Genomic DNA, 27612 nt, shown 5'->3' on the forward strand with positions numbered 1-27612 from the left:
CTCCAAGACTATTGATGCGATTTATTATCGCAAATTCTTTAATTACATTTCAACGTTTCTTCCTGCATGGTACAGCGTAGATGATAATATGAGAGCAATACACTCTTCAAACTATGACTCTGTGTGTAGAAGTGTTCTCCCTGTACATACGGGCATAAACCCACATTCTCCCTGCATCATTACAATGCTTGTGACTGTTGATATCTAGGGTTTCTGAAACATCCATATGTAGCTCATAGATATACAGTCAAACCTGCTTTGGTGACCACCTGTCTACAAAGACCACATTTTTTGTTCCCCTTAAAAATGGTCTCTCATTGGAACATGTCATAAAGGAATTTGTACTTAAAGACCATCTGCCAATAAAGGCCACTTTCCTTGTCTCCCTTGGGTGGTCGTTAAAGACAGGTTTCACTGTATCATCTACATGTAGATTTTCGTCTGTTAATAGCCAGGACAGAAGGGTGTTATCGCATATCACTAAAGACAGACTTAGCAGCCTTCTGGCTCCAAACATACAATCTACTTATCTGTTTCAATATGGAGCAAATGATTGACAGACCTTGTGGGTCCACACACTGCAGTCTTTCATTTACTAGCACTATCAATCGGTCAGAAACTTTAACCAGGCCTCAGGACGCTGTCTAGCTTTTCGTCTGTTGAGATCCAGAAGGTCATTTACTCGTGTGCTTCAACATAAAGCAAATTATTATTAAACCTTGTGGGACTCAACAGATTAGTCTGGACTTTCATTTCCCTGCACTCACTGTTAATAAGTTATGACCCAGTGGTAGTCCTCATCCGGTGAGGATCACCTGACCCTAGCAATCTAGACACTAGCACATCCTCAAGCAAGTCAACTCTCTTGCTATCATAACTTGATACCATTAGTAACAGACAATTTAACAGTTCACCTGGCCCTAGCACATCCACAAGCTAGCAGTCAACTCTCTTGCCATCATAACTGGATACCATTGGTAACAGACGCTTTAACAGTCCCCATGATACTAGCACATCCACAAGCTAGCGGTTGACACTCTTGCTATCATAACTCGATACCCTTGGTGACCGAGGCTTCGAGGGAGATGTTGAACTCGTCCAGCTGCATGAGCAGGCTGCAGAGGAAGTCCAGGTGAAGGGGATTGTGGAAGAAGGAGCACTCGTCGTACATGTTCTTGGTGACCGGAGTCTCGGCCAGCACGGGCAGCCACTGGTGGAGCAGGTGGTCCCTGTGGGTGTGAGGGCAAGGATCAGTTAGAATGGTTGTATGGAACATGCTTCAGCAAGAATTGCTACAAATCCAATTGAATTATTATTATTATTACTTATACCACGCTTTTTCCGTAAGGCCCAAGGCACTTACAGTGAATGAAAATCAAAATTACATCTTACAACTACAAACTGCAAAAAAAAGAGTATTTTTAAGGCCTTTCTGAAGGTAATAACTGATGAAGACTGCCTAATTCTTAGAGACATTTGTATTAAGCGCTACATAAAAATGAAATATTATTATCAATTCTAAGTATTTTGAAGCAGATACAGTAAATGTCATATCACTGGCTAATGTGCGGCTGACTGAATATGTGAGACAGAGAAGATCTCAACTTCCTGGAACAAATACTATTACCCAATCCTAATTCTAACCCCATAATCAAGTTCTGGTCATCCTAGGGTTGAAATCCATTGAAACAAGCTGATCATCTAGCATACAAGCATTGGTGTATACTGTGAAGTTTTGGAATCATTAATTGCTTCTTACTGATGAATTAATTGACTTGCTGTTGACTTTCTGCACACCATATCATACACGATTGTAATATTTAGAAAGTAATTTCAGGATTTCAATTGAAAATATCTTATGACAGGAGTATTGTTCACATCTGATATTCTAAGCAAACATGTTTAAAAGGTGTCGTGGTTGAGTGGATACGTCGCTGGACTGTCGATCACAAGGTCCGCAGTTCCAGTCCCTCCGCGGCACTCATGTCCTTTGGCAAGACATTGATCTACATTTGCCACACTCAACCCAGGTGATGTAAATGGGTACCTGGCAGGAATTCATTCCTTGAAATGCTGGAGCGCTGTAATGGCAGCTAGCCTAAAAGCCTGGGTAATAATAAATGCGCCACGGAATAGAATTTTAATAGACGGAGCTATAGAAATGCCTATTTTTATCATTATTAGGGTGACCAGACTAAAATGGAAGGAAATAGAGTACTTTGAGGAAATCATTGACTAACCTGACTCCGAGGCAGACGAGGAGCTGGAACTTGCCGTCCTTCCCGACCGTCTCGGCGTACCTGTTGATCTGGTGAAGCGTCAGGCAGAACGTTCTCCGCGCTCGCTTCTCTTGGCGCGAGCTGAAGCGGCCTTCCTCGTCCTGGTCCAGACTGTCCAAATAGCGAGCCACTTTCTCTGTAAAAGATAGTAATGAGAATTCATATCATGAAGAAAGGAGTCTTAAATATTCCAATTATTTTATCAGTAAAAAGCTACATAATAATACAGTAATACTCTGAAAGTTAATGTGGTTGGATTAGCAAGTGGCGCTTGTAAACTGGGGACTGGCTGGAATGCTCCCCAGGGAGTTGAATGAAACTCTAACTTACCAATGAAGTCCCAGATGAAGAAGTTGTTCCTGAAGAGCCTTGCCGACCTGAAGCCATACTGTAGGACCAGGTCCATGCACTTGACAAGACCACACTCCCCGCAAAGTAGTACTGTCAGCTGACCACGCTACAGAAACAAATAACAAACACATGTGAAAATGGCTTAAAATAATAATAATAATATTGGATATTTATATAGCGAACATATCCACCATACATGGTGCTCAAGGAACTTTAAATATTACCCCAGCTCTGCTAGGCGATTTTGGCGCTCACAGCATTCAAGGAATTTCTTCCTACCGGTACCCATTTAACACCTGGGTGGAGAGTGGCAAATGTAGATTAATATCTTGCCAAAGGACATTAGTGCCGTGGCGTTACTCGACCGGGGACCCTGTGATCCACAGTCCGACGACTTATCCACTAAACAACAACAGCTTCTTGTAATTCTTGTAATTCCACCAGGGTTTGAAACCAAGGCATTGGGCTAGTGTCCTTTGGTAAGGCTTTAACACTCATTACCAAGTCCCTTGGAGAGGATATAAAGCCATGGTCCTCTGGTTGCTTACATGTACCTACAAGCATACACATACTTTCTTAGCATAAACCTAACCAATGTATTTGACTTGATCACACCAAATAGCATATATGTTACATTCTATATTTATAAAAAAAAATTCTTCAGATCACTGACATACTTTAAAGTGACCCAAACACTAAGTACTCTTGACAATCGTACATAACTGTACTATCCTTACCTCCTTCTCTGGTTTGTAAAAGTGCTTGACGATGTTGTTCACCGCGTCGGTGAGGAGCTCCTGGATGGCGTTCTGGTCCAGCTTCTGCGGTACCCTGGGGGGCGGGGATGGCGAGCAGCTGGCACTGGCACTGGACCTCCTGGTGTGGGTGCGCCTGGGCGTGGTGTTGGACCCCCAGAAGTGGTCCCCCTCGTAGTCGATGATCGGGGCGATGAACTCTGCAACCAGGAGCCGCTCCAGGCTCCCGTCGTCCACGCTCCGGCCGATCCATCTGCCGCAGGGGAACCTGTTGGAAGATTTTGGGAATGTGGATTAGTGACAGTGTAAAAGATGAAAATTGAAAGTTGTCTCAGTCATTGAAGCTAGTGCCTTAGAGTAGATCTTGAATGTTGATTAGTGAAAGTGGAACAGATGAAGATTGAAAGTTGTCTCAGTCATTGAAGCTAGTGCCTTAGAGTAGATCTTGAATGTTGATTAGTGAAAGTGGAACAGATGAAGATTGAAAGTTGTCTCAGTCATTGAAGCTAGTGCCTTAGAGTAGATCTTGAATGTTGATTAGTGAAAGTGGAACAGATGAAGATTGAAAGTTGTCTCAGTCATTGAAGCTAGTGCCTTAGAGTAGATCTTGAATGTTGATTAGTGAAAGTGGAACAGATGAAGATTGAAAGTTGTCTCAGTCATTGAAGCTAGTGCCTTAGAGTAGATCTTGAATGTTGATTAGTGAAAGTGGAACTGATGAAGATTGAAAGTTGTCTCAGTCATTGAAGCTAGTGCCTTAGAGTAGATCTTGAATGTTGATTAGTGAAAGTGGAACAGATGAAGATTGAAAGTTGTCTCAGTCATTGAAGCTAGTGCCTTAGAGTAGATCTTGAATGTTGATTAGTGAAAGTGGAACAGATGAAGATTGAAAGTTGTCTCAGTCATTGAAGCTAGTGCCTTAGAGTAGATCTTGAATGTTGATTAGTGAAAGTGGAACAGATGAAGATTGAAAGTTGTCTCAGTCATTGAAGCTAGTGCCTTAGAGCAGATCTTGAATGTTGATTAGTGAAAGTGGAACAGATGAAGATTGAAAGTTGTCTCAGTCATTGAAGCTAGTGCCTTAGAGTAGATCTTGAATGTTGATTAGTGAAAGTGGAACAGATGAAGATTGAAAGTTGTCTCAGTCATTGAAGCTAGTGCCTTAGAGTAGATCTTGAATGTTGATTAGTGAAAGTGGAACAGATGAAGATTGAAAGTTGTCTCAGTCATTGAAGCTAGTGCCTTAGAGTAGATCTTGAATGTTGATTAGTGAAAGTGGAACAGATGAAGATTGAAAGTTGTCTCAGTCATTGAAGCTAGTGCCTTAGAGTAGATCTTGAATGTTGATTAGTGAAAGTGGAACAGATGAAGATTGAAAGTTGTCTCAGTCATTGAAGCTAGTGCCTTAGAGCAGATCTTGAATGTTGATTAGTGAAAGTGGAACAGATGAAGATTGAAAGTTGTCTCAGTCATTGAAGCTAGTGCCTTAGAGTAGATCTTGAATGTTGATTAATGAAAGTGGAACAGATGAAGATTGAAAGTTGTCTCAGTCATTGAAGCTAGTGCCTTAGAGTAGATCTTGAATGTTGATTAGTGAAAGTGGAACAGATGAAGATTGAAAGTTGTCTCAGTCATTGAAGCTAGTGCCTTAGAGTAGATCTTGAATGTTGATTAGTGAAAGTGTAAGAGATGAAGATTGAAAGTGGTCTCAGACCAGGGGTAAATCATAGAAACTAGTGCCTTAAAGCAGTTCTTGATCCTCAATAACCCAGTCCCTTGGATAGGATTCAAACCAGTAGGTATCTCCAGGGGACTGTGTTTCACAAAGACTAGGATTGATTTGAAGTTGGACTAACTATGGCAGGCCATTCATGCCACTGGTTGCCCTGACCATTGGTCTCTCAATTATGATCTTCAGATAATATTTTGTTCTTCAATAAAGAACTATCAAAAGAGCTGAATTCTGTAGAAGTGTGACCATGATTTGTACGACCCTTAAAAGATGGGTTCAAAAACCAAGGCGATGCGCTAGTGCCCTTTGGTAAGGCATTAATCCTTATTACCAGGTCTCTCGGAGAGGACCTAAAGCCGTTGGTCCTCTGGCTGCTTACTAACAAACATTTATGCTTTCTTAGCAGTCAGGTAAAATAACCACCACTACACAAATAAAATAAAATCAAATTAAAACTTACTTGTAGGCATGGCCAGTGATCTCATTCCTAATGTAGATATAATCCACCAACCATCGAGGTAAGAGGCCTGCGTTGTCGTGCCCTACCTGAAGGGTTGTTAATACACCAAGGTTGGCATGCTGTAAAGGGAAAAAAGAAAGAAACATGGCGTTGTAAGAAACAGGCAATTTTTAAAGACGAGGAGTATTTTACATGTCATACACAATACAATAACATTTAAATTGCGAATGAAGTACACTTAGATTGAACTGAATACATGTTAGTGAAATGTAACCTGCTGTTTCAAATGTTCCCCTTATTTCCCCATAGTCACAAAAGGTACCTGTCTCGAGGGTGGAGCTGAAGGATATCTAATATCCTTCAAATGACAAGAATGCGGCAAATTTCTCAGACACACTAATCTCCTACCCATTACCCACTCTCCCTTTCTCTCTCCCCCCCCCCCCCCTCTTCCCTTCTCCCCTCCAATCTGCCCCTTTCCCCTATTCTCTCCTACTCCCCTCCCCTCCACTCTCCTCTAATCCCTTCTGCTCTCCTTTTCTCCTTATAACTCTCTCATTCTCCCTCCACTCCCCTCTTCTCCCCATCGCTCTTCCATTCACCCTTCCACTCCCCTTCCATTTTCCACTCTTCCTTTCTCCCCTCCAATCTCCTCATCAATAACTCCTTCTCCCTTCACACTCATCTTCTCTCCACCACTATACCATTCCACCCTCCACTCCACTCCACCTTTTTCCCCCTCCACTCTCACTTTCTCCTCATCAATATCTCCTTCCCTCCCCCACTCTTAACTTCTCTCCCCAGGTTGGCCATCGTCAGTGCTTTCCCCTTCTCCCCTTCTCCTTTCCACTCCCCCCCCCCCCCCTCTCTCCTCCTCCCCCACCTTCCCTTATTTACCATCATTCAAACTTCCCTACTGACCTGGAAGGTAAAATCTTGAGCATTCTTTGGTATGTGGATGACCAGTGTCTGCAGAATCTCACCAAATTTTCTCTTCTCAACTATCCTTCTTTCCCCTCCCTTCTCCTTTCCTCACCCCTGCCCATCCCCCCCCCCTCCTCCTCACCTCCCACCTTCCCTCATCTACCATCATCACCTCCCTACTGACCTGAAAGGTAAAATCTTGAGCATTCTTTGGTAAGTGGATGACCGGTGTCTGCAGCATCTCCCCGGTGACTTGCAGCCAGGGGTTGGCTCTCGTCGTGCCTGTAGCTCTACGACTTCCCCTTTCTCCCTATCCTTCTTCTCTTCTCTTTCCACCCCCCCCCCCCCCACTCCTCACCCCCACCTCCCCTATCTACCATCATTAGAACTTACCTGGAAGGTAAAATCTTGAGCATTCTTTGGTATGTGGATGACCGGTGTCTGCAGCATCTCACCAGTGACTTGCAGCCAGGGGTTGGCCGTCGTAGGTGCCTGGAACTTCCGACTCTGGCTGATCAGTACGCGATACGTCACAACTGGAAAACGTCATAAAAAGACAATGATAGTAAATACATGTAAGAGGTGCAAGTCGAGTCTAAAGTGATAACATTTAAATAATTAACTCTTTATGTTGTATAGCCCTCTCTCAAGACTGATATTACTTTTTTGTTTTTGCTTTTGTTTGTGTGTTTGTTATCTTTGCTGAAATTATGCTATGAATGCTTTGGGAACTACTCTCGTACAAAGCCTAAGGGCTTTTATACATGTATGTAAATTTGTTTATGAACTATTTTGTATCTTTTGTATCAATGTAATGTTTTTACCGAGAACGAAATAAATCACTCTATTTCCTCCCTTGCTAGTCCTCCAACATTAATACTTTTTGGTGAATTTGTATATAAATTTGTATATAAATTAGTATATAAATTTGTATATAAATTTGTATATAAATCTGTATATGAATCTGTAATATGTAAAATGCAAAAGTTACCTAGAAAAACAGTTATTAAAGCCTATCTGCACTAGTTTGGCCAGGAGGGATTAGACCTCCCTGCATGGTCACTGACAAGTGGTTATCTCATCAAATCAGAGGGATTGTTTGCTATATAGAGGGCACAAGTAGCTATAAGTAGTGCAGTGGGGCTTTAACAGAGGCAATGTGATCATTGGGACATGAGCTTACCTGTCGAGGGGAAAGAGTTTGTGAAACAGCGGAAGTCCACGGCATTGAGAGAGAGGAGGTAGTACAGGAATTGCATCTTTTCTTCTTCACATCTCAAGAATGCTTCACCACGGTAACGCTTCCTGTACAGGGTGGTACAAAAAAAAAGATACATGTTTATACAGAGTGATCAAAAAAGAAAAGAAAAAAGATGATGCAATACATGGTGGTCAAAGAAAAGAGAAATGTAAAGTTTGTGTTAAGACAAGGCAGACCCTAAGAGACTGATGCAAGGACTGATGACAGAAATAGATGTTCATGTCTCAATTGCTTGTTGTTCCGAAAACTAAGAAATCATGGGGGATCGGTCATTTGCACAAGCTGGACCTCACCTATGGAATCAATTGCCACAATATATTCGTTATATTTCAAGTGTAGATTGCTTTAAACATGCCCTCAAAACTCACTTGTTCAAAGCAGCTTTCCAGTAGATTTATATTTACTTTCACATTGTTGTTCATTTTTGTGTGTATTTTTGTGTACAAATCTTCTCCATGCGCCTCAAACACATGAGTCATGTGGAGTTGGCGCATTACAAATACTCTATATTATTATAATAATTATGTACAAATCTTTTAGAGTGGTATAAACAACTGTTTTGTATATTTAAAACAAAAAAGGGAAACATGCCACTAATTTACATATTAGACTAGTCAAGACTTTTAGTACAGACGCAACAAAGACACAAATGTAGATACAGCAAATTAACTTCTTATCCATTTTGGTCATTTTGAGAAACAGTGGTTTATGTGTCACGGAGCACTTGGGCCTTAAGGAGTTAAGTCTATGTTTCACTAGCCATTGACTTTAATTGGGTGTTGGGTGGAGTTAAGTCTTTGTGTTTCCTGGAAAGCCCACATTTTTCTGAACATTTTGATATCAAATACTCATTTTGGCAAAATATGGAGTCACATGTACGTCTTTGTGTCACTGTACCCTCGATATGTCATTCCTCACATGGTCCATTTCGTTAATGGGTCACCATAGGTACAACATTATAACCTGTTCACACTCGATTCTTAAAATGTGCATAGTGAAAACCGTACCATAATTGCTATTATAGGGACAGTTTACACAATCAATCTGTAGAAGGTATAATATGAAAACCATGTCGTGGGAACAATATACATGTAGGACCAGTTTACATACTTTAGTACTAAATTATCCAAGGTGGAAACTACACCATACGTACAACATAGGACTAGTTCACACTCTGTAAACTCATGTTCTAAAAGGTCTACAGTGAAAACCATATGATGGGTAGATCATGGGACCAGTTTACACACTCACTTGAGCAGTTCATCATTTGAGACCAGCTCCTTGATGTGTTTGTGCAGCACTTTCCTTTCCAGCGCCAAGCGAACGAAAGCCCTGGATTTGCCCACCTCGGTTCGGATGTTGGTCATGCGGTCCACGTTTCTGGAAGTAAAAGGAAAAAACAGCGTTTAATTCGAGAAAAAGTGACAACTTCCCAATTATGAGTTTCAGAGGTCATGATAGTACTAAGAGGAAGATGGCAAGCTCTGAACAACATGATCAATGTTCTTTGCATTTTCTCATTCCTAAAGAAATAAAAATCAAGTCTATGTACTTTGTCAGTGATATACAAACACTTTGAACTCAGATATATTTCTTGTATTTCAAAAGCTTTGGAATTGACAGGCTGATCAAATTTTCCATTCATTTTCCCCATCTTCTAGGCAATCTGAAAACCATTATACATAACAGAGAAATTATAGGAAAATGTTAAACAATCAAAATAAACTTAGTATTGTTAGCGGGGGAGAGGGGACAAGAGAATGGGAGTAAAGAAAGAAAGAGGTACATACTTCCAGTCGAAGCTGAAATCGGTAGGTAGAGCCGGTAGAGGCTGACCCGGCGCGCTGCTGGATCTTCTGTGTCTGGGGGAACTCTCTGCACCTGCAGGATCAATCATCAAGAAAAGAAAATCAGGAAAATGGTCAATATTTCTCATTTGTACATGTACATGGACATGGACATGTACTCCAGTAACAAAAGCTTCAGTCGATACCTACAACTAGCTACATACATAACCCAGAGCTGCCAACCTTGTGCGACCAAAAAAAGGAATCATGATGGCAAAAAAAAGAAGGAATTTCAAGCAAAAAAAAGGAATTCATAAAAACGAAACTTACAACCACGCGCGACACACTTCCAATGAAGAAATGTTCATTCATCACGCTGTTTTTTCCATACAAGCAGGTAATTTTTTTGGTGGTTATTTTGGTATTATCGGCATTTCATTCTTTTTGAGAATATTTTTCTCTTCAAGTATGTTTTAAAATTAGTTTCCTATTGAATTTGTGATCAAATCACCACTTTAGGGCAGTTGTTTGATGTGTGGTATGTAAAAAAAAAAAAAAAAAAAAAAAAAAAAAAAAAAAAATTATAAAAAAACATATTTTATGAAGAAAAAACGTAATACCCTAATTTGGAGGGAAAAACGGAATGGTTGGCAGCTCTGATAACCGCATTGCAAGACCGAACACTTTACCTAAACACCTGACCCTATTAACAATCTAAAACTCAACACTCACCCTAACTCAATTCCTTTTGACGAAAAAAAAAATCGTGGAGCAAATGTTACCAGATCATTGTCTAATTAACCTTTTAGTTATAGTTATCAGCTTATGTACATAAATTCTGTGTGTTTTGACTTCACTTTGCCATTGGTCTCTCAATTATTCATTTGTCTTTATCTTACAATACGTAAATCATTAAAACTCAAATGAGCACACAGATACATGTACAAGTATCTGAGAGAGAGAGAGAGAGAGAGAGAGAGAGTCAGAGAGAGAGAGAGAGAGAGAGAGAGTCAGAGAGAGAGAAAGAAATAGAACCTCATTGTAAATAGGTTCTTGAGCTTTCATAGGCCTTCCTGTCAAGTTAATTTTTATTTTCTCGTGCTCTACACCCCTTTTTTCTGATCTTTTGTACCACTCTATTTTGATTCTACATGTATGTATCATTGAAAAGTTACACACAAATCTTACAGTAAATCCATATTTCTAATTTAAGCAGTATCTTTTTTATGTCATGTTATATTACATGTATGTAATTTATGTAAAGTGCACTGATTTGTCTTAGGACAGGAACTGCACTATATAAGTGGTACATATTATTAATTATCATTAATAATTGAGCTTGTCAGATCAGATCAAATCAAATCAAATCAGAAAAAGAGAGAGATAAAGTCTTTACCGGTCATTGCGAGATTCTGCTCGGAGGAAGCCTTCTTCCGCTGCCTGAAGCGACGATAGCTGAGAAGGTGCCACCAGAGGGCGCTCTTACTCTATAAAGACAAAGAGAGTGGCGAACAAAACACATTAAATATATGACTAACACAGGACTTCCAGAAGCGGATGATGAGACAGAGAGAAGGTTCAACTGACAGAGGCACATAGACAGATAAAAACACAAACTGAGGTACACATACGATGAAGAGCAAATGAAGTGAGAGAGAGAGACAGACATACAAACAGAAAGTCAGACTGACTATCCGACAGGCAAAGAAGAAGGTGAGGAGAGAGGAAGGTCTGAAGAGAAGGGTGCAGACTTTGAGTTATTTATTTATTTATTTATTTCTGATATTTAGACAGGGTAACTCATTATCACCAATAATGGTGGTCTTCCATGAGGCCCTGTTAATCATAATGAGGATTGACAAAGGGTGATATGTCATTTGGGGCAATGTGAAAATGTCATATTCACACAGATGGAGAAAAAAAGAGAGAAAAATGAGAAAGAGGAAAAAAAACAACAACAACAAAGTGAAATATGAAGAAAGAATGTGGTGGAGAAACAATGGAGAGACCAAAATGGAAGACAGAGAGAAATAAGAGGCAGACACACTGAGAAAGAGAGAGCGAGAGAGAGAAAGATAGACAGAGAAATACAAGGAGAGATCAATAAAAACAAACCTGTTTCTTTGATCTGCATCCATGACTGAATATCCTCTCTAGCAAGTCACAGAGGCTGGCTATGAGCGTGTTCTCTTCCACACCGGAACGATTGATGTCACCGTGCCCAAGCTCTATGGCTTCTTGACCCATCTTGAACACAAGCATCTTCTTGGTCTGTGTGAACACAATAGAGAATACGTACAATTAATGCAGGTAAGAGTAAGCACTGTTCACACTTGGCACTAAGGGAGCTAAAATATGGTAAATTTTGGAAACTACATGTACCATTTCTTGACCCATCTTAAACACAAGTATCTTTTTGGACTATGTGTACACAATGGAAATATTACACAATGCAGGTACATGTTACCACTGTTCACATTTAATATGAAGTAAGTTTCATTACAGCACATTTCACATCTATTAGTAATTAAATTTCCTTATCTCTTCAGGGTGCTGTAATATATTTAATATCCATCATAAAGAGATAACAATCCAAACAAATAATAATTGGGAAATAAGAATACCGAGTGTCATAAGGTGAAGGAATGAACTGTTTTTGGTTGGCATATGGATTAAATCTTCGGATATAGCTACCTTGATCTTGCATTCTTTGAGAAGCTCTTCGACAAACTGTTGATTTGCTTTCTTCTGGTCATAGTGGGTGAGAACAGCCTGCCTCACTGGAGGTTTCTTCGCATGTAGGTTGTGAAGGTATTTCTGAAGAGAAAATAGCAAAGGTAAAGAGTTAGACCTGTGTTTACAGGTGATCTGTGTGGGGTGTAGGTAAAAGAGAGATTTTGTATTGTATTGTATTGTATTTATTTTCCAATCATATTAAAAAGACAAATAACATATGACATAAAACGAAATGAAACATAACAGAATTAAAAAAAAAAAAAAATTACATGTGTATATAGATTGCTTAAAAATGATTGGCTGGATTGCCCGTTCAGTGTCATAAAAATATATGACACTGTTCTTCCTGGGGGTCCAGGTACAATTAAAAGAAACATTACGTAAATAGAAATTTTAAAAATAATGCACAAGCTGCTGAGTATAACACTTGCATGTCCTCTTTCGTGTTAACCAATGAAACAAAACAATTAAAAGCAAGAAAAGGCTATACATTTACAATTGCTGAGATTTGCGGATAATTAACCCGCTATGCGCGAATCAGTAAGAGGAACGACTGCAAGAAAGAGAGATAGAGAGAGAGAGAGAGAGAGAGAGAAAGGGAGAAAGAGAAATGGAGAAGAACTCTCTTGCAAAGCGTGTGGAAGGCACATGTAACGCCTGGCGCGTCCGGGGAAAGAAATCAAAGCAATTGAATAGGTGAATGAACAAGTACAAAATATGCTACCTTATTCACGGATCCCGGACGCGCCCAGCATAACACCATGTAATTCCAAACCCCACGCGAGAGACCCGCCCACTGTGTTGTCTAATTCTCTATCCGACAATCGATCCTCAGCTATAAACGTCAATAAACGATTTTCCCTATGAGGCCAAAATTTATACACACGCCATCATCAAACGCTAATTAAAAATGCCATACGCACACCCGACAACAAACTATCGCACCCCAATAGAAGGTACGCAGTGCTTGTTGCCAGCCGGGACAAGTTAAAAAGCTTATCCCAGCTAGCAACGCAAATGAATGCAATTCGCATTCCGACCATTGTGATGCGGCCGCTCGCTATCAGGTGATTACATAGCTTGTCCTAGGGCAGGCATGAGTAAACTTGACCACAAGAGGAAAACGGTGTATTGCCGCGTACCAAGCAAAACAAACCCACAAATTTGAGCATTCAGCCATCGTGCAGTAGAAAGAAAGACGAGGCAAAAAATACCATACACTTTCGGGCTACACGAAAGCTTGTTGGATGCCGGTCTTACTGAACAGACACAATTACAAGGCAGTTATTATCACAATGAGATATTCATTGGCATGTCATTACTATTTTAACCATCAACATCATCATAATCATAATAATTACCAACTAATTATTCTACTCCTTTTCTAGTAAACAATTGTATCCCTTGACATTATCATCGACATCGTCGCCATCATCAACACAATCACCTTTATTATCTCACCACCACCACCACCACCACCACCACCACCACCACCACCACCACCACCACCACCACCACCACCACCACCACCACCACCACCACCACCACCACCACCACCACCACCACCACCACCACCACCACCACCACCACCACCACCACCACCACCACCACCACCACCACCACCACCACCACCACCACCACCACCACCACCACCACCACCACCACCACCACCACCACCACCACCATCCCCATCACATACCTCTCTCTCATGAGGCTGGAGATTGAGATGCTCCTTGTGTTGTTCTTGTCTCTCCTTCTGCTTCCACTTTGCAATGTTCCTATATTTATTCCTCCTGTAACCGAAAAAAAAGAACACAGTCACCATGAGTCACTTTAGTAACAAACAAACATGTACGCATGTTACCCCAGGAAAAGTGTGGGAGAGGGGGGCATGGACAATTAAGAATTACATGTAATAATATGTTACAAGAAATTAAATCAATATTCAGTGAAACCTGTTTATAAAGACCATTCAAGGGAGACAAGAGAGGCAATCTTTATAGGCAGGTGACCTTCATGTACAGGTTCTTTAAAGGCCCACTGCACTACTTGTAGCTACTTGCGCCCTCTATACAACAAACAATGCCTAATCGGTGACCATTGGTCCCCCATGAACCTCTTTCTCTTTTGTTATTTGGGAGCTGAGTTGATGAGATAACCATCTGTCCAGTGACCTTGCAGTGTGGTCTAATCCCTCCTTTACACTAGTACTGATAAGCTTTAAGTTCAAAATTCAATGAGAATTTTCTTTTGAAGGGAAACATAAAAAGCGGTCTTTCTATACAGGTGATCGCTAAAGCAGGTTTGACTGTACCTTCTGCTATGCTAAAGAAGTTGTCCAATAGGGTGTATACAGTCTAACCTGTACATGTATATGTGTGCTCCACTCCTCATAGACACTCACTATAATCTATTGATGTCGTGACTTACCCATTAGTGTATGGTGGCTTTAAGAGCACATCATCTTGAAGCATTGGGAAGAATTGAGGTACGTGGCTAGAGTCTACTGGTAGAGCTCGAGGGGGGCAAGGGGTGTGGTCAATATTGCTGGCTCGCCTTCTGATCAACTCCTCTGAAGAGAAAAAAGGAAAAAAGAAAGAAAAAAAGGGACATGTAAGCACAAATTGTACATGAATCCCAAGTTTTTTCAGTTTGATGGAAGAACAATTAGAATGAATAGAATCAGCACAAACTCAAAACAGTATCATGTAACCTTTGCTCAAATTGTCAACAATTTTTAGTTGGTGTACAATGTACAAGTACAGTAAGTGCTCCACGGCGAACAGTATCATATCATGTTTGCCACTTAAAGCAGAAGACCACTCTGAGGCCTAAAAAAAAAGAAGATGTCCGACCGACCAACCCATGTTTTGGCACCTAAAGTGCAATACAACATCTATTTTTAGGCCCGATATTATGTTGGCTTCAGAAGCAGAAAAATAGGAGAAACAGGTCAATGAAAATTAGATCAAAAACCGATTGGAAAGTTGGAAAATGTAAAAAGGTGCAACCAATCAATCACAAATGGGCAACCTTCTCAAAAGATCTGCTGCAGAACAGACACAAAATCCATCTGTATGAGTTTAAAAGTCGACTTGGCACTAACCTGCTTCGCTGACAAATGAAGCGCCCTCTGTTGTCGGGGTCTGAGGCGAGCTGGACGGGAACTGCTCCACCCTCTCGTCGAAGATGCTGAGGGCTTGGTCCTTCTCCTCCCAGTTGGAGATGATCTTGTTGTCGATGAAGGAGGCGAAGAGCTGGGTCTCCAGGAAGGGTGACATGAACGGGAGATGGAGCTCAGGGGTGTCGGCAAGAAAGGCGTTCTGTTGGTAGATAAATAATAATAAATTATTATTATTATTATTATTATTATTATTATTATTATTAAATGATGTATTTATTGGAGGGAAGCTCTATGAAAGTGCCTTCTTTCAATAGGAGTTGAGAAGAACCTGATTGACCTCATAAAGTATATGTACCATCAGACCAAATGTGCTGTCATCGTTAATGGTAAAGTTACGGAATGGTTCCATGTTATGACAGGCGTCAGGCAAGGCTGTCTTCTTTCCCCTATTCTGTTTAACATCTTCCTAGAGTTTGTGATGGCAGATGTCAATTTTTGCAGGTATTGACAGATTTTTTGTTGCGAAGAGATATCGGTAGGTTATTCTACAGTTTGGGAGCAGCAGTTCCAAAGGCTCTATCCACCAAGTGTGGGTAGCATCCAGGGAAATGGATGGTTCAGCGCGATGCCTTGAGAGGAGCGAAGGGAGTAGCAAGATGGCTGCCTGATAGTTATAAGTACCATGCAGAATGGAAAGGACATAGATAATTATTGTTTGGGGTTTTGTAATGAAAGGATAGGAAATGTCATACTACAGAGAAGTTTGACATTTAATACTATTAATAGCTTAGATGAGGTAGAATGATAGAATCTGAAAGGTGTTGTGTTCATTTGGTCACAGAATGGTCAAGCTACATGTGAACTTTCAGTGCCTTTTTGAGAAATGTAAATCTCTGTTTGTTGTGCATGAATTTGACATGAGAATGAAGTATTAAAACATTAGATTCAATGAGCAAGTGAAAAACTGTATTTCACCCTTTCAGTTTCAGTGGCAATTAATAAACAAATTGTAACTAAAATGAAAAGCATGAGGACCAAAACTGAGCTTGACAATTTAATTTGTTCTCTCCATTCAAATTGTATATCTAAACAATGAATAAAGACAAAATATTTTTCCTAGGATATACTACTCGACAATACTCGTAGATCTCTACTGGTACTTTTTGTCTGTGCTTCAAAGAGGAAGCCATACTCCTGTTTCATTTCAACTATTGAGTAATGTAATGGTTGACGACTTATCTCGTTTTGTATCTTTATCATCAATACTATCAACCAACGGATCACAAGATTTTCAAAACATAGTCCAATATGTTATGTCTTGTGACTCTCTTTTTGGTCACATGAGCAACATGTTCAAATACTACTATACATGTATTCATGCATACATATAGAAAAGCAACTGAATGAACCTACAAACACTTTCATTATCTCAATACAATGATCAAAACAGTGTGTGTAAACATATTTTAGTTTTTCTTTAATACCTTTTGCAACAGTGTTGCCAAATATGGGTCCTGTTCCATGATACTTGTTATCAATAACAAGTTACAATAACTGTTATAAGCTACTGAAATATCATGATATTTGATTGGCTGAGAGCAAATTTGTCATAGTTATTTTGCATTTGTTATTGATAACAAGTTTTATGTCACACGGCCCTGGTCATGCAGTACTGACTATTAAAGCTGACTGAATAAAAAGTACATGTACATGTACACGTCACATAAAGCAAAAATACAGACAAATGAATGGGAGAAAAGGGTTTAGCTGTTAACCTACCTTATCAAAGTTCTGCATCTGGTCTCTGTTGGTGAACCATGCATCAAGACTGTTCACTCTCGGCTGGATGATGAAGGTCTCGTAGTTCCTCAGCAGCACGACTAACCTTCGGAGGAACACCTCACGTATTGCACAATTCAAGATTAGCATGGAGACATACTCTCTATGCTCTTGCTCCTCCTCGCTTAAGTTCAAGGGGTTCGCGTTGCTGTTGTCGTTCTCGTAATCGGCGATGGACGTGATGACGCCAGTCCGTTGCGCGATCTCCGCCACCCGCGACACGATCTCGTTGTTGCGCATGAAGTCAGCTTTGGACGGAAGCCCCGCCGTGGGGCTCTCGCCGCGGCTCGGCGAGCTGAAGTACGAACTGTCCTGATCGCCGTCGACACTGCCCTCGAGGTTCTGGTTCATGGCTGTGATGAGGGTGACCTCGGCCTGGACTTGCGACCAGTCAAAGTCGTTGACCTTGTTCTGGGAGATCATCTTACCCAAGGTCGTGGACGGGGTCGTGCTGGAGGGTGTGGTGGTTCGAGAGGGGGAGTTGTCCGGAAGGTGCTTGTGCTTCTGGATGAGGTTGTTCAGTTCTCGGATGAGGGTCGGCTTGTTGGGAAACTTGGGTAGTTCTTCTGGGAGTTCCACGCAAGAGTTGTCGATATCCACGTAGCAGAGAGATGCCTGGAAATATAGAGGGAGTCATAAGAAAATTATGATTATGTACTTGTACAACATCATGACCTGAATTCACAATTTAACTCCACAGTCTTCCTCTGTATGACAAACAAATAATACATTTCTCCAGAAATATCTGACAACATTCAAGCACAAAATATGAAATATATGCCAAATACTTTACAGTTCATATACATGTATGGAATACATTTTGATGATGAATTGTTTGCTTACATGAAAAAAGATCATGATATCAAACTGTAAAAGTAAGAAACAAACAAAATGAAATTCCCACAATAATGGTAACTGTTCTAGCATGTGCACTAGAAATTTCATAACATATTCCTTCTACCAGTAAAATAATTTTGTCCAAGATTCTCTGAATATTCTACATAGTTGTAGTCTCTATCAACCAGATACCTTTATAACAATAAATGGGTTCCTTAAATTCCTTCCTAAAAAGGAAAGAGATATCAAGAGCAACCCAATCAGGTACTATAGATACCCACCTCTATTCCATATCAGTACCCCCCCCCCCCCTCTCTCTCTCTCTCTCTCTCTTTCTCCTTCTCTTTTTTCTTCCTCCCTCTTTATCTCTATCTCTCTCTCTCTCTCTCTGCCTACATGTATATCTTTGTCTCAGCTCCCACATAAAATGCCATTATGGAACTCAGACTAGAGAGCTACAGTGTACATGTATGCACTACAACATATAACAGGCATGCATGTACATGTACACATGTATTTGTAGATGAGGAAGAAATTGTCACGAGGAAGCATAACGATGGTGATGTTATGATGCAAAACAGACATCAACTCATAAGCACTTTGTCATTTCCAGCTTAGGGCCCCTGATACCACACAATCTTCCTGCATGAATAATCTGACAGCTGAGGGCTTGGAAAATCATTTTCTTTTTACTCGTCAAAAAAAGTAGAAGACCTAGAGAATTTGCTGATATGCTACATGTTCGTATCAGACATGTGCGTGCAATTGAATATATGGACATACATTGTAAATGAATCCTAACAAAAATTCAATGTGTCCTCATATAGTACGGTATCTCCTTTCACTTTCCTTCATACCGCTTTCTACACATTTTTCTCCCTCATTCTATAACCCTCCCCCTCTCTCTCTCTATCGCTCACTCTCTCTCTACATCTCTTCCTCATTTGCTATCATTCATTCTCTGCTCCATATTAGTCTACCCTTCCCTCTCTCTCTCTTCCCTCCCCTTTCTCTCCCCTCCACCCTCCCCCCCCCCCCCTCTCTCTTCCCTCCCCTCTCTCTTCCCTCCCCTCTCTCTTCCCTCCCCCTCTCTCTCTCTTCCCCCTCCCCTGTCTCTCTCTCCCTCCCATTCCCCTCTCTCTCTTCCATTCTTCAATCTCCCCAGTCCTCACCCCACTGTTTTGTTATAAAAACAGTTTTTGAAATTTCGATTTCCAATCATAAATATCTTGATAATCAGACAGCTGATCGGCTTGTAAAAGTCACAGGGTTCCTGATTGACCTAAAGGTTTGTAATTATCATTGCAGCTAGCATGAGCTAAATCCAGGACTTTCTTTCAGAATCTGAGACAAAGATAACCAATCCCTTTATACTAATTGGTTCACATAAAAGTATTCATTAAAGTGATTCATTCATCATAACATGTCTAAGTTCCATTTCCTTGAATGACTCATCTAAAATTCTTTTTATTTTCATTTTCACCCCCTTTTCCCCTTCTTTAATTGCTAGCATTGTTTTGTCATGATGAAGCAATTATGCTCGTTCTTTTTTTGCAAGTGATTTTAATCCAAATTGTCATTGTTTTCTCGTACTACAAAGTCCACCTATGGTTTACATTATCAATGTATCTGTCCTCCTTTATTTCCAATTAATTGATAATAATCCACACAATATCTGTTCATATTTAATGCATGCTATGCAATATGCAGAAAGGTATCCTTAATTCAATTAATACAATAGTTGCATACAATTGTATGCATGGTCATTAATTCCAGGAAGTACATGTGTATAGCTTCAGTGATCCCCAAAATTGTATGAATAACAAATTGCTCTGGAGTTAGGTCTGCAATTGGACTTTATGTTAGGTTTACGGTTAGGGTACGGGTTACATGTTTAGGTCCAGGGACGAAGTGAAGAATTGGGAAAGTGTAGGGTATTTACTATTTACTGCAGAGCAATTGTCGCCAGAGCAAATGTCGGTCCACCGAAGCTATTTAAAGCCATGTCATTGCTTAAACAATGATAAATCCTTTATCCCGCGACAGTAGAGTACTCTTCACTGTTTTCATACGATCCATTTCCAGGCTGGAATTCATTTATCGGCTCTGACTCATAAAAAATGACACTTTAACCAAAAATCTCCCTGCACTAGAGAGGAAATCAACAACACGTGCAGAGGATGGGAACAGACCTGTTTATCGTCTCCTACATCTTGGAGCACAGAAAAGTTGTGGTGTCTCATTAGTCATGGCCATATATGGAGATGTAGTAGATTTATCTTGGGTATTAAAAAATAAGAGCAGCTATTTGCGTTACAATGAGGGTACATGTAGATGTAGGCTTCCACATACCATATTATAAAAAAAAATCTTATACCGTGTTTTAATTATTCATTCCATTCATGTTCAAAACTGCAAGAAAACATCTTTTACATGTATATATACATGTGTTTCAATTTTCAGTTTTGTTCTCATATATTGAATATTGTCAGATTTTTCACTTTTATTTCAAGTGTTTGAATCGGTGAAGCATAAGGAAATAACTAAATAAATTCCTACATGCAAGTTAATAGATTTTGCTCATTCAGTATGGGTACATCGATCAAATTATATCATTGAACAAAAATATACCATTGTTGCTTCGTGCCAAGGTACAATAACACTATTACAGAGAGAAATTATTAAAAAGTATCAAGGAAATGTTTTAAACAATTTAGATGCTGCCTTTACATCTTATGTGAACGAGATCCATCACAAAAAGCACATCACGTAGCAAGATTTAAGAATCTACTGCCACACCCCCGATTCCCCCCGCCCCCCCCCCCCCCAACAAAAAAAAAAAAATAAAAATAAATAAATAAATAAATAAATAAATAAATAAATAAAAAAAAAAATTTTTTTTTTTTTTTTTTTTTAAATATTTAAAAAAAAGAAAAAATAATATTAATAATGATAATAATTAAAAAAAATAAAAATTAAATTAAAAATAAATAAATAAAAGAACATATATGTGTGTACATTATAATAATAATATTTGTCAATCACTTAACAAACAAAGTCTTGTGACTGATACATGTAGTAGATACTGCCAGGTCTGCCCTGGATATTAATATATCTGCATGTTATTGTTTGTTGAGTGTACGACTGATGGTTATGTTTTGTCTTCCTTGTTCAGTGTTTTTTATAATCAATGAAATGCAACACCAGGCAGAGAGTACATGTAGATATTATACAAGTTCACTGTAGATGAAGAAATGATATATATGTACATACAATATACATGTATATTATAAAGAGTTCTTATATATGGAGGTATCTGTTATTTATCAAGGTAATTTTTCTGATCCTAGCTCTTTATATTCTTTTGTTTTTTAACCCTGATAAAACAACAATTAACAAGCTTCTTGATTTAACAAGGTAATTTCCATGGCCCCAAGTATCGAGGTTTCACTGTGCATGTATACATTGTATATTTACCAATACATGGACCAATATGAAAGTGTTGAAAATAAATGATGTACCGGTACTACAAACCATAAATGGAGCTGTATTTTTGTTTGCGCTATGGTATGGTGTCTACGAAAACAGGTAGACATATGTACATGCCTGTTTTCAAGGCTGGAAATCCTGGAATGGTTTAGTATTAGAGCGCGTTTATCTAGGCTTGCCACTAGATATGTACATATCGTACCCCACTATCGAACCCCACTATCATACCCCACTATACGATCGTGATTTGCGGGATGTCGCGTTTATCTACTCTTCACGATTCAAAATAAAGGCCTTGTGTCTGCCCAGCTGTTTTGACCCGGGAAGCAGACAGTTTCTCGGAGGTCAAATTCACACACATGCTTGTACACAACACCTGTGTGGTCCTATTTGTAAGTGACGTTCAAAACAGCTTTGCGTTTATCGACCTCTCAGAAACGTGATTCTGGCTGTATGTCACATACAAAACGCACCTTTTTGCGTCTTTTGATATGCCCATATCTAAAGACGTTTGAAAAAGGCTTTGCGTTTATCTACTTCTAAATTTGCCTGAAAGACGTTTGAGAAACCTGATTCTAGCCAAAAATATCCTAGATAAACGCAACCATAGTCAGTCACAAACACAATTACAAGTACATGCAGGTCAAAATTATAATCCCATGCAGGTCAAAATTTTAATCCCATGCACCTCTGGATTACACTAATCTGCCACCTGTCATGTCGTCTGCTGAGAGCCAGAAGGGTGTTAGGCATCACAGATGGTTTCCTTTTACAGAGTTACTGCCTTTCTGGCTCTTGGCAGAAATCATTTTAATAGGTTAACTAGACTTTAACTCTATTTGTAGTACCTTGCCAACTATTTTGATCTCTTGGCTCTAATTCATATGTACATGTAATTGTTAATATATGACAATACAGCTGTACGTGTAGGTCCCCAGTATCATGTGACTATTAACAGTTAAAGGAAATCGAACCCCAAGTAATAACTTTACTTATTCTGAGAGATTTATTATATCATTGCCCGTAAATCTACAAGATTCCCCACCAAAGTGTAAGAGATGTACATGTATAAAGCAAAAATAAAGTACAGTTTCTCAGCACGACATGGGCATCACCATTTTCTTGATAATGTGACATACTTTCTGGCTGTTTCAGGAGCAACTATAGAAGTAAAGAGCCTATGCAGCCTAGTCTCATAGTGCAGACACTGTTACGCATGACTGACAAGGGTTTGTGCCGGCAAGCAAGAGTCTGAGCCGGCAGACTATTCCCATACATAACTACATAGATTGGTCCCATTCATAAGCTGTGCAGGTGGCCTCTCATATCTCCATAACTGTCATCTTTTCTGTGCCGAGTGACAGAGATGGACAAATTTCCAATAAAGATCTCCGTCCCATGTACCAACACGATCAATGTCCAATCATCATCGTGCACGTGCGGAGCACTCAACAATATCTCTCTCTTTCTCCGCTGACAGCCCTCAAAATCTTTCGTTCATTAAAGCGAAAAACAGAGACTTCACAGGCAGCAACAACCAAAAGCTCAATGTCACAACAAATGAAAATAATTTGTCCTATATTTTGTTTCCATCACAAACTAGGGATATATTAGTTTTTAATCTATTTCTTCTGAGTCTTACAGCACAAACAATTCTAAAGGAGAGAGAGAGAGAGAGAGAGAGAGAGAGGGGGGGGGGTGAGATACACGTATGTAAAGCTCTACTTTATGATGTTTTGAGTACCAGTAATTGTAGCAGAAAAGATGTAGACATTGATGCGGGGTTATTTTTCATCTATTTGGAGCCAAAAGGGCATTAACTCATACTCTAATACTCTATACTTTAACATGCAGTTAACACCCATATTTAATGCCCTTCTGGCTCTGCCCAGACGTGTTCATCTCTGAAACTACAAACAGTGTCTACAAATCCATAAAACGTGATGACATTTCAGGTTCAATTAACGAAAACAGGATTAAAACTTCAAACATGAACTGTCAAAATCTTTATCTACCTTACATGTAGCCAATGACAGAATGATGACGAAACATGTAAGAAGGAAATGCTGAATTTGTCCGATTAATGCAACAGGGGACTCTTGTTTTCAAGAAAAAATGCTTCTCCAAAAGAAAGTACACAAAATATTTAATTAGACTCCCCCTTTTAAAGTTTTAACAATCATTTCAGAGCTCCTCGGTAGAATTAAACCCAACTGCTGTCATTCAAGAAGCAAAACCATATACCACTATTTCCTTGACCACCGATGCAGATGCAGAACTGACCAAAGAAGAAATGCACGTAATGACCGAAGGCCATCTCTGTCTGCCTTTTTGTGTTAAACATGTAAATCTAATAACTACATGTAAGCTGTTGTGCATGCTCCAGCTCTTGGCTAAACCTTACTGTACATGTAAGTTTCTTGCCATGAAAATGGCCATCTTTAAGAGGCCACAAAAGTTTAGTTTCGTGAAAGTCTCTGGTTTTACAGTTAGTTCATTGTACTTACAGTACACAAAGTACAGTCAAACCTGTCCTAGCGGCCACCTCTCTATAAAGGCCACCTGTCTATAGTGGCCATACAATTTGTCTCCCTCAAGAGAGAGAGAGAGAGAGAGAGAGAGAGAGAGAGGGAGGGAGGGAGGGAGAGAGAGAGAGGGAGGGAGAGAGAGAGAGATAAATATGTGCTGTAGAACCTGTGTAGAAAGACTCCCTTGGGTGGCCTTAATAGATACATGTAAGTCTGATTTTAAATACATGTGAAATTGTAGTTAAAGCCCCACTGTACTACCTGTGGCTACTTGCTCCCTCTATATTGAAAACAATGCCTAATCGATGACCACTGGTCCCCCATGATCCTCTTTTTCTTATGTTAATTGAGAGCTGAGTTGATGAGATATCCACCTTTCAGTGACCTCGCTGGGTGTTCTAATCCCTCCTAGCCAAACTAGTACAGACAGCCTTTAAAGGTAGGCTTTACTACTTCAGCCAGAAGGGATTAGACCACACAGCGAGCCAGCGAGGTCACTGTGACAGGTGGCTATCTCATTAACTCAGCTCTCATTTAACATAAGAAAAAGAGGATCATGGGGGACCAACAGGCACCGATTCGGGAAGTTTTCACTATAGAGGGAGCAAGTAGCTACAAGTAGGATAGTGTGCCTTTAAATGTAAATACCATTTACAGTATATGTACAGTTGTACCTCCAAGAGAAGATGAACCTCATTCAAACCCTATGTCTCTTTATCCCTAAACATGTAATCCTCCTTTTCCGCCACCAGCTGCCTGATTTTGAAGGTTCCTTTATTTGCATGCAATACAACATTACCCTGTCCTATTTACATGCATGGCAAAAGGAAACATGTCTCAATAATAATATCAAACTTGCTGAATGAAATTGAAAGAGGCAAGTCTATCAACATTAAATAATGGACGCTTCATCTCTTTCTTTTCCAGAATATTTAACTGGCCTTTCTGAAGTGTTCACAAAGAGTCTCTACATTTAGCGTTGTAAATTTGCGTATGTTGTGGAATTTCATGCATTTATATATCTTCTTATGGAAATTACAATACATTGTAAGTCTAACTTGAACCAGAACTTACTTTCCATGATTCCTCAATTAATCCCAGTTTTTTCCTTCTTTTAAAATTAAATATTTCTTGTTTATGAATAGCACAATAATTTTAACAGAAACTGACTCTGAATTTTAATAGATTATTGCTCTTTCTGTAATTCATAATATTCTTGATCAAAAGAAAACACCAAAAAATGTCATTACAAGGTGACATCACACTGCTAAGACTGGTCTGGAATCATAACAAATAATCTGGGGCAAATTTCAAAACCTGTATCTCGATCGCAACATGCTTCCTTTTGGCACCTCCTAATGCTCTACATTGATCGTCCCATAATGGTTGATATTACCTTTAGTGGTTGTTTATCTACAGTATCATGCAGCCATAACTACATTATGTATCTCAAACCTTAACAGCGGGTGGTAATTCCATTACCCAATGCCCCCACATGACTCATCGTTGAACTTCCAATACAACCCGTAATGTGCTTGGATTCTTCTTACGTTAGGGTAGATTTACAATTAAGAAACAGGGCACAATTGGTGATTAGGCTCTGGGGAGAGAGGGAGAGAGGGAGGAAGGGAGGGAGGGAAGGAAGGAGGGAGAGAGAGAAGAAGGGAGGAAGGAAAGGAGGGAGGGAGAGAGAGGGAGGGAGAGAGAGGGAGGGAGGAGAGAGGAAGGAGAGAAGGGAGGAGAGAGAGAGAGAGGGGGGGAGAAGGGGAAGGGGAAGAGGGAGAAGGGGGAGAGGGAGATAGGGGCCATATTGATACATTCTAGAATCTAGATCCATCCCCCCCCCCCAATACTATGTTTAGATTCTTCCTGCATTAAGGTAGATTAATAATCAAGAGATGGGGCACAATCAGTAATTAGGCTTTGGGGGGGGGGGGGGAAGGAGGGGCATATTGACACATTTTAGAACCCCACCATTTCCAAACATGTAACATATGACGTGCATGGATTCTGCTGACGTACAGGTACAGTATAGGAAAGAGATCAACTACAATATATCTCCAGCTGTGAGCACAATGATAAGGCCTGTCATCATCAGCTTGAGATTGCCAAATAACCTGCTATTTTGACTATCCCGATCGCAAATTATCCAGCTAATTTGCGTCTTCATCAGCGCGCAATTGCAATTAGCGGTGTGTTTGGTCGAGATAATCATCTGAAGATATCTTGGGCTAGTTTACCAAATATCCCGCCATTTGGCAAAATATCACGCTTTTCGTCCAGTGCGTCTTCACCAGCCCTAAGACTCGCACTATACATGTATATGAACACTGAGCAAAATATCTTGAGCTAATTTCTCGAGCTGGAGTTTCATGTTTCGAGGTCGAGTCTTGAACTGATGAAGACTTGTAACTTCAGGCTACTTCCCAAATCAGAAATAGCGGGCTTTTTGGCAATCTCAAGCTGATGAAGACATACATACACCTGTAGTAAGTAACAGGGCTCTGTGAAGAAAGGAGGAGATGGGGATCGGAGGGGGGAGTGGCATCGTTCGATACATGCATACTTCAGAACCTTCCCTCTTCCCACAAACAAAATCACAATCACTGCATGGAGTGAGGGCATCAAGGCAAATAGATGGGATTGAAGTTGATTTGATTCCTCAACTTTTACATCATCCATGATTACTAAAAATAAGATGCCATCAATTAAAAATAATGATTGAAAGTAGAGATTTGCAACTGGATTGTACGATCAAATCATTTAGTCTTAACCAAGAGGGAATTATCACATGCCTTTTCTGTACCATGTATCTCAGGTTGACAACTGCTTTCCCATTACACCACCAGGCCAGCTAATGGCCCATTTCACTATGACCTTTAACCTTTATGACCTTTCACCTTTATCCCTAACAACCAATAGTAAAAGAGAAAGGGTTACCTTTATATCCTGGACCTGCATACGGTAATCAAGAAATCATTTGAAACATTTGAAATGTCATTTAAAAAACATAATTGAAATGAGATAAATTACATGTAATTACACTTTATTTGTTAATTTTGATATTTTATCTCATCTTTGATAATCTGACAACTTTGTCAAAGGTACTCATTCTTTCATCCATCCATCAATCCACCAATTCAATTATTGCGCAACTTGTTAAGTATATATTGTCAATATCTCCCCTCCACGAAATCCATCAGTGTATTGATGAAATCAAAAGCCTTTTTCTTGTATCTCCCTCTGCAAAAAAAGAGACTTCAAACTGTTTTTGAAGGACTGTATATATATACCATTAAAAGCCCCTCCCCCGTAACATAAAATATTAAAGTAGAATAAATAAATAAATGAATGAATAACTAAATTAATCGGTGGGACTACATAAATGCTGTAGATTTAATCATCAATCATTTATCACCACAAGAATATAGACACTGATTAGCTCAGACTGCCGGATAACATGCCTTTACCGATCCGGCAAGCCTGGATTATCTACAGGAAGACATGAGC

General features: G+C 39.8%; 1 protein-coding gene across 3 annotated transcripts in view; it reads right to left on the bottom strand.

The window, feature by feature from the left end:
• The window catches only part of LOC576142 (DENN domain-containing protein 5B), a 64313-nt gene continuing 36701 nt past the window's right edge, over positions 1 to 27612 (bottom strand). Inside the window, exons 5-22 of one of the 3 annotated variants that reach the window (XM_030988666.1) lie at positions 27043 to 27057; positions 17189 to 17863; positions 15392 to 15608; positions 14716 to 14857; positions 13985 to 14078; positions 12244 to 12366; positions 11665 to 11820; positions 10946 to 11036; positions 9553 to 9643; positions 9014 to 9142; positions 7685 to 7806; positions 6937 to 7037; positions 6499 to 6540; positions 5578 to 5696; positions 3368 to 3653; positions 2610 to 2736; positions 2241 to 2415; positions 1 to 1229 (exon numbers count right to left, since the gene is read on the bottom strand). In XM_030988666.1, coding sequence (XP_030844526.1) covers positions 1046 to 1229; positions 2241 to 2415; positions 2610 to 2736; positions 3368 to 3653; positions 5578 to 5696; positions 6499 to 6540; positions 6937 to 7037; positions 7685 to 7806; positions 9014 to 9142; positions 9553 to 9643; positions 10946 to 11036; positions 11665 to 11820; positions 12244 to 12366; positions 13985 to 14078; positions 14716 to 14857; positions 15392 to 15608; positions 17189 to 17863; positions 27043 to 27057 — 2889 coding nt within the window. In that variant the 3' untranslated portion in view covers positions 1 to 1045. Of the gene's footprint in view, positions 1230 to 2240; positions 2416 to 2609; positions 2737 to 3367; positions 3654 to 5577; positions 5697 to 6498; positions 6541 to 6894; positions 7038 to 7684; positions 7807 to 9013; positions 9143 to 9552; positions 9644 to 10945; positions 11037 to 11664; positions 11821 to 12243; positions 12367 to 13984; positions 14079 to 14715; positions 14858 to 15391; positions 15609 to 17188; positions 17864 to 27042; positions 27058 to 27612 lie in introns of all 3 variants that reach the window. The other 2 variants (XM_030988665.1, XM_030988667.1) reach the window with 2 other exon arrangements.

The sequence above is a fragment of the Strongylocentrotus purpuratus genome, unplaced genomic scaffold, assembly GCF_000002235.5.
Source record: "Strongylocentrotus purpuratus isolate Spur 01 unplaced genomic scaffold, Spur_5.0 spur5_scaffold_17, whole genome shotgun sequence".
Lineage (NCBI taxonomy): Eukaryota > Metazoa > Echinodermata > Echinoidea > Camarodonta > Strongylocentrotidae > Strongylocentrotus > Strongylocentrotus purpuratus.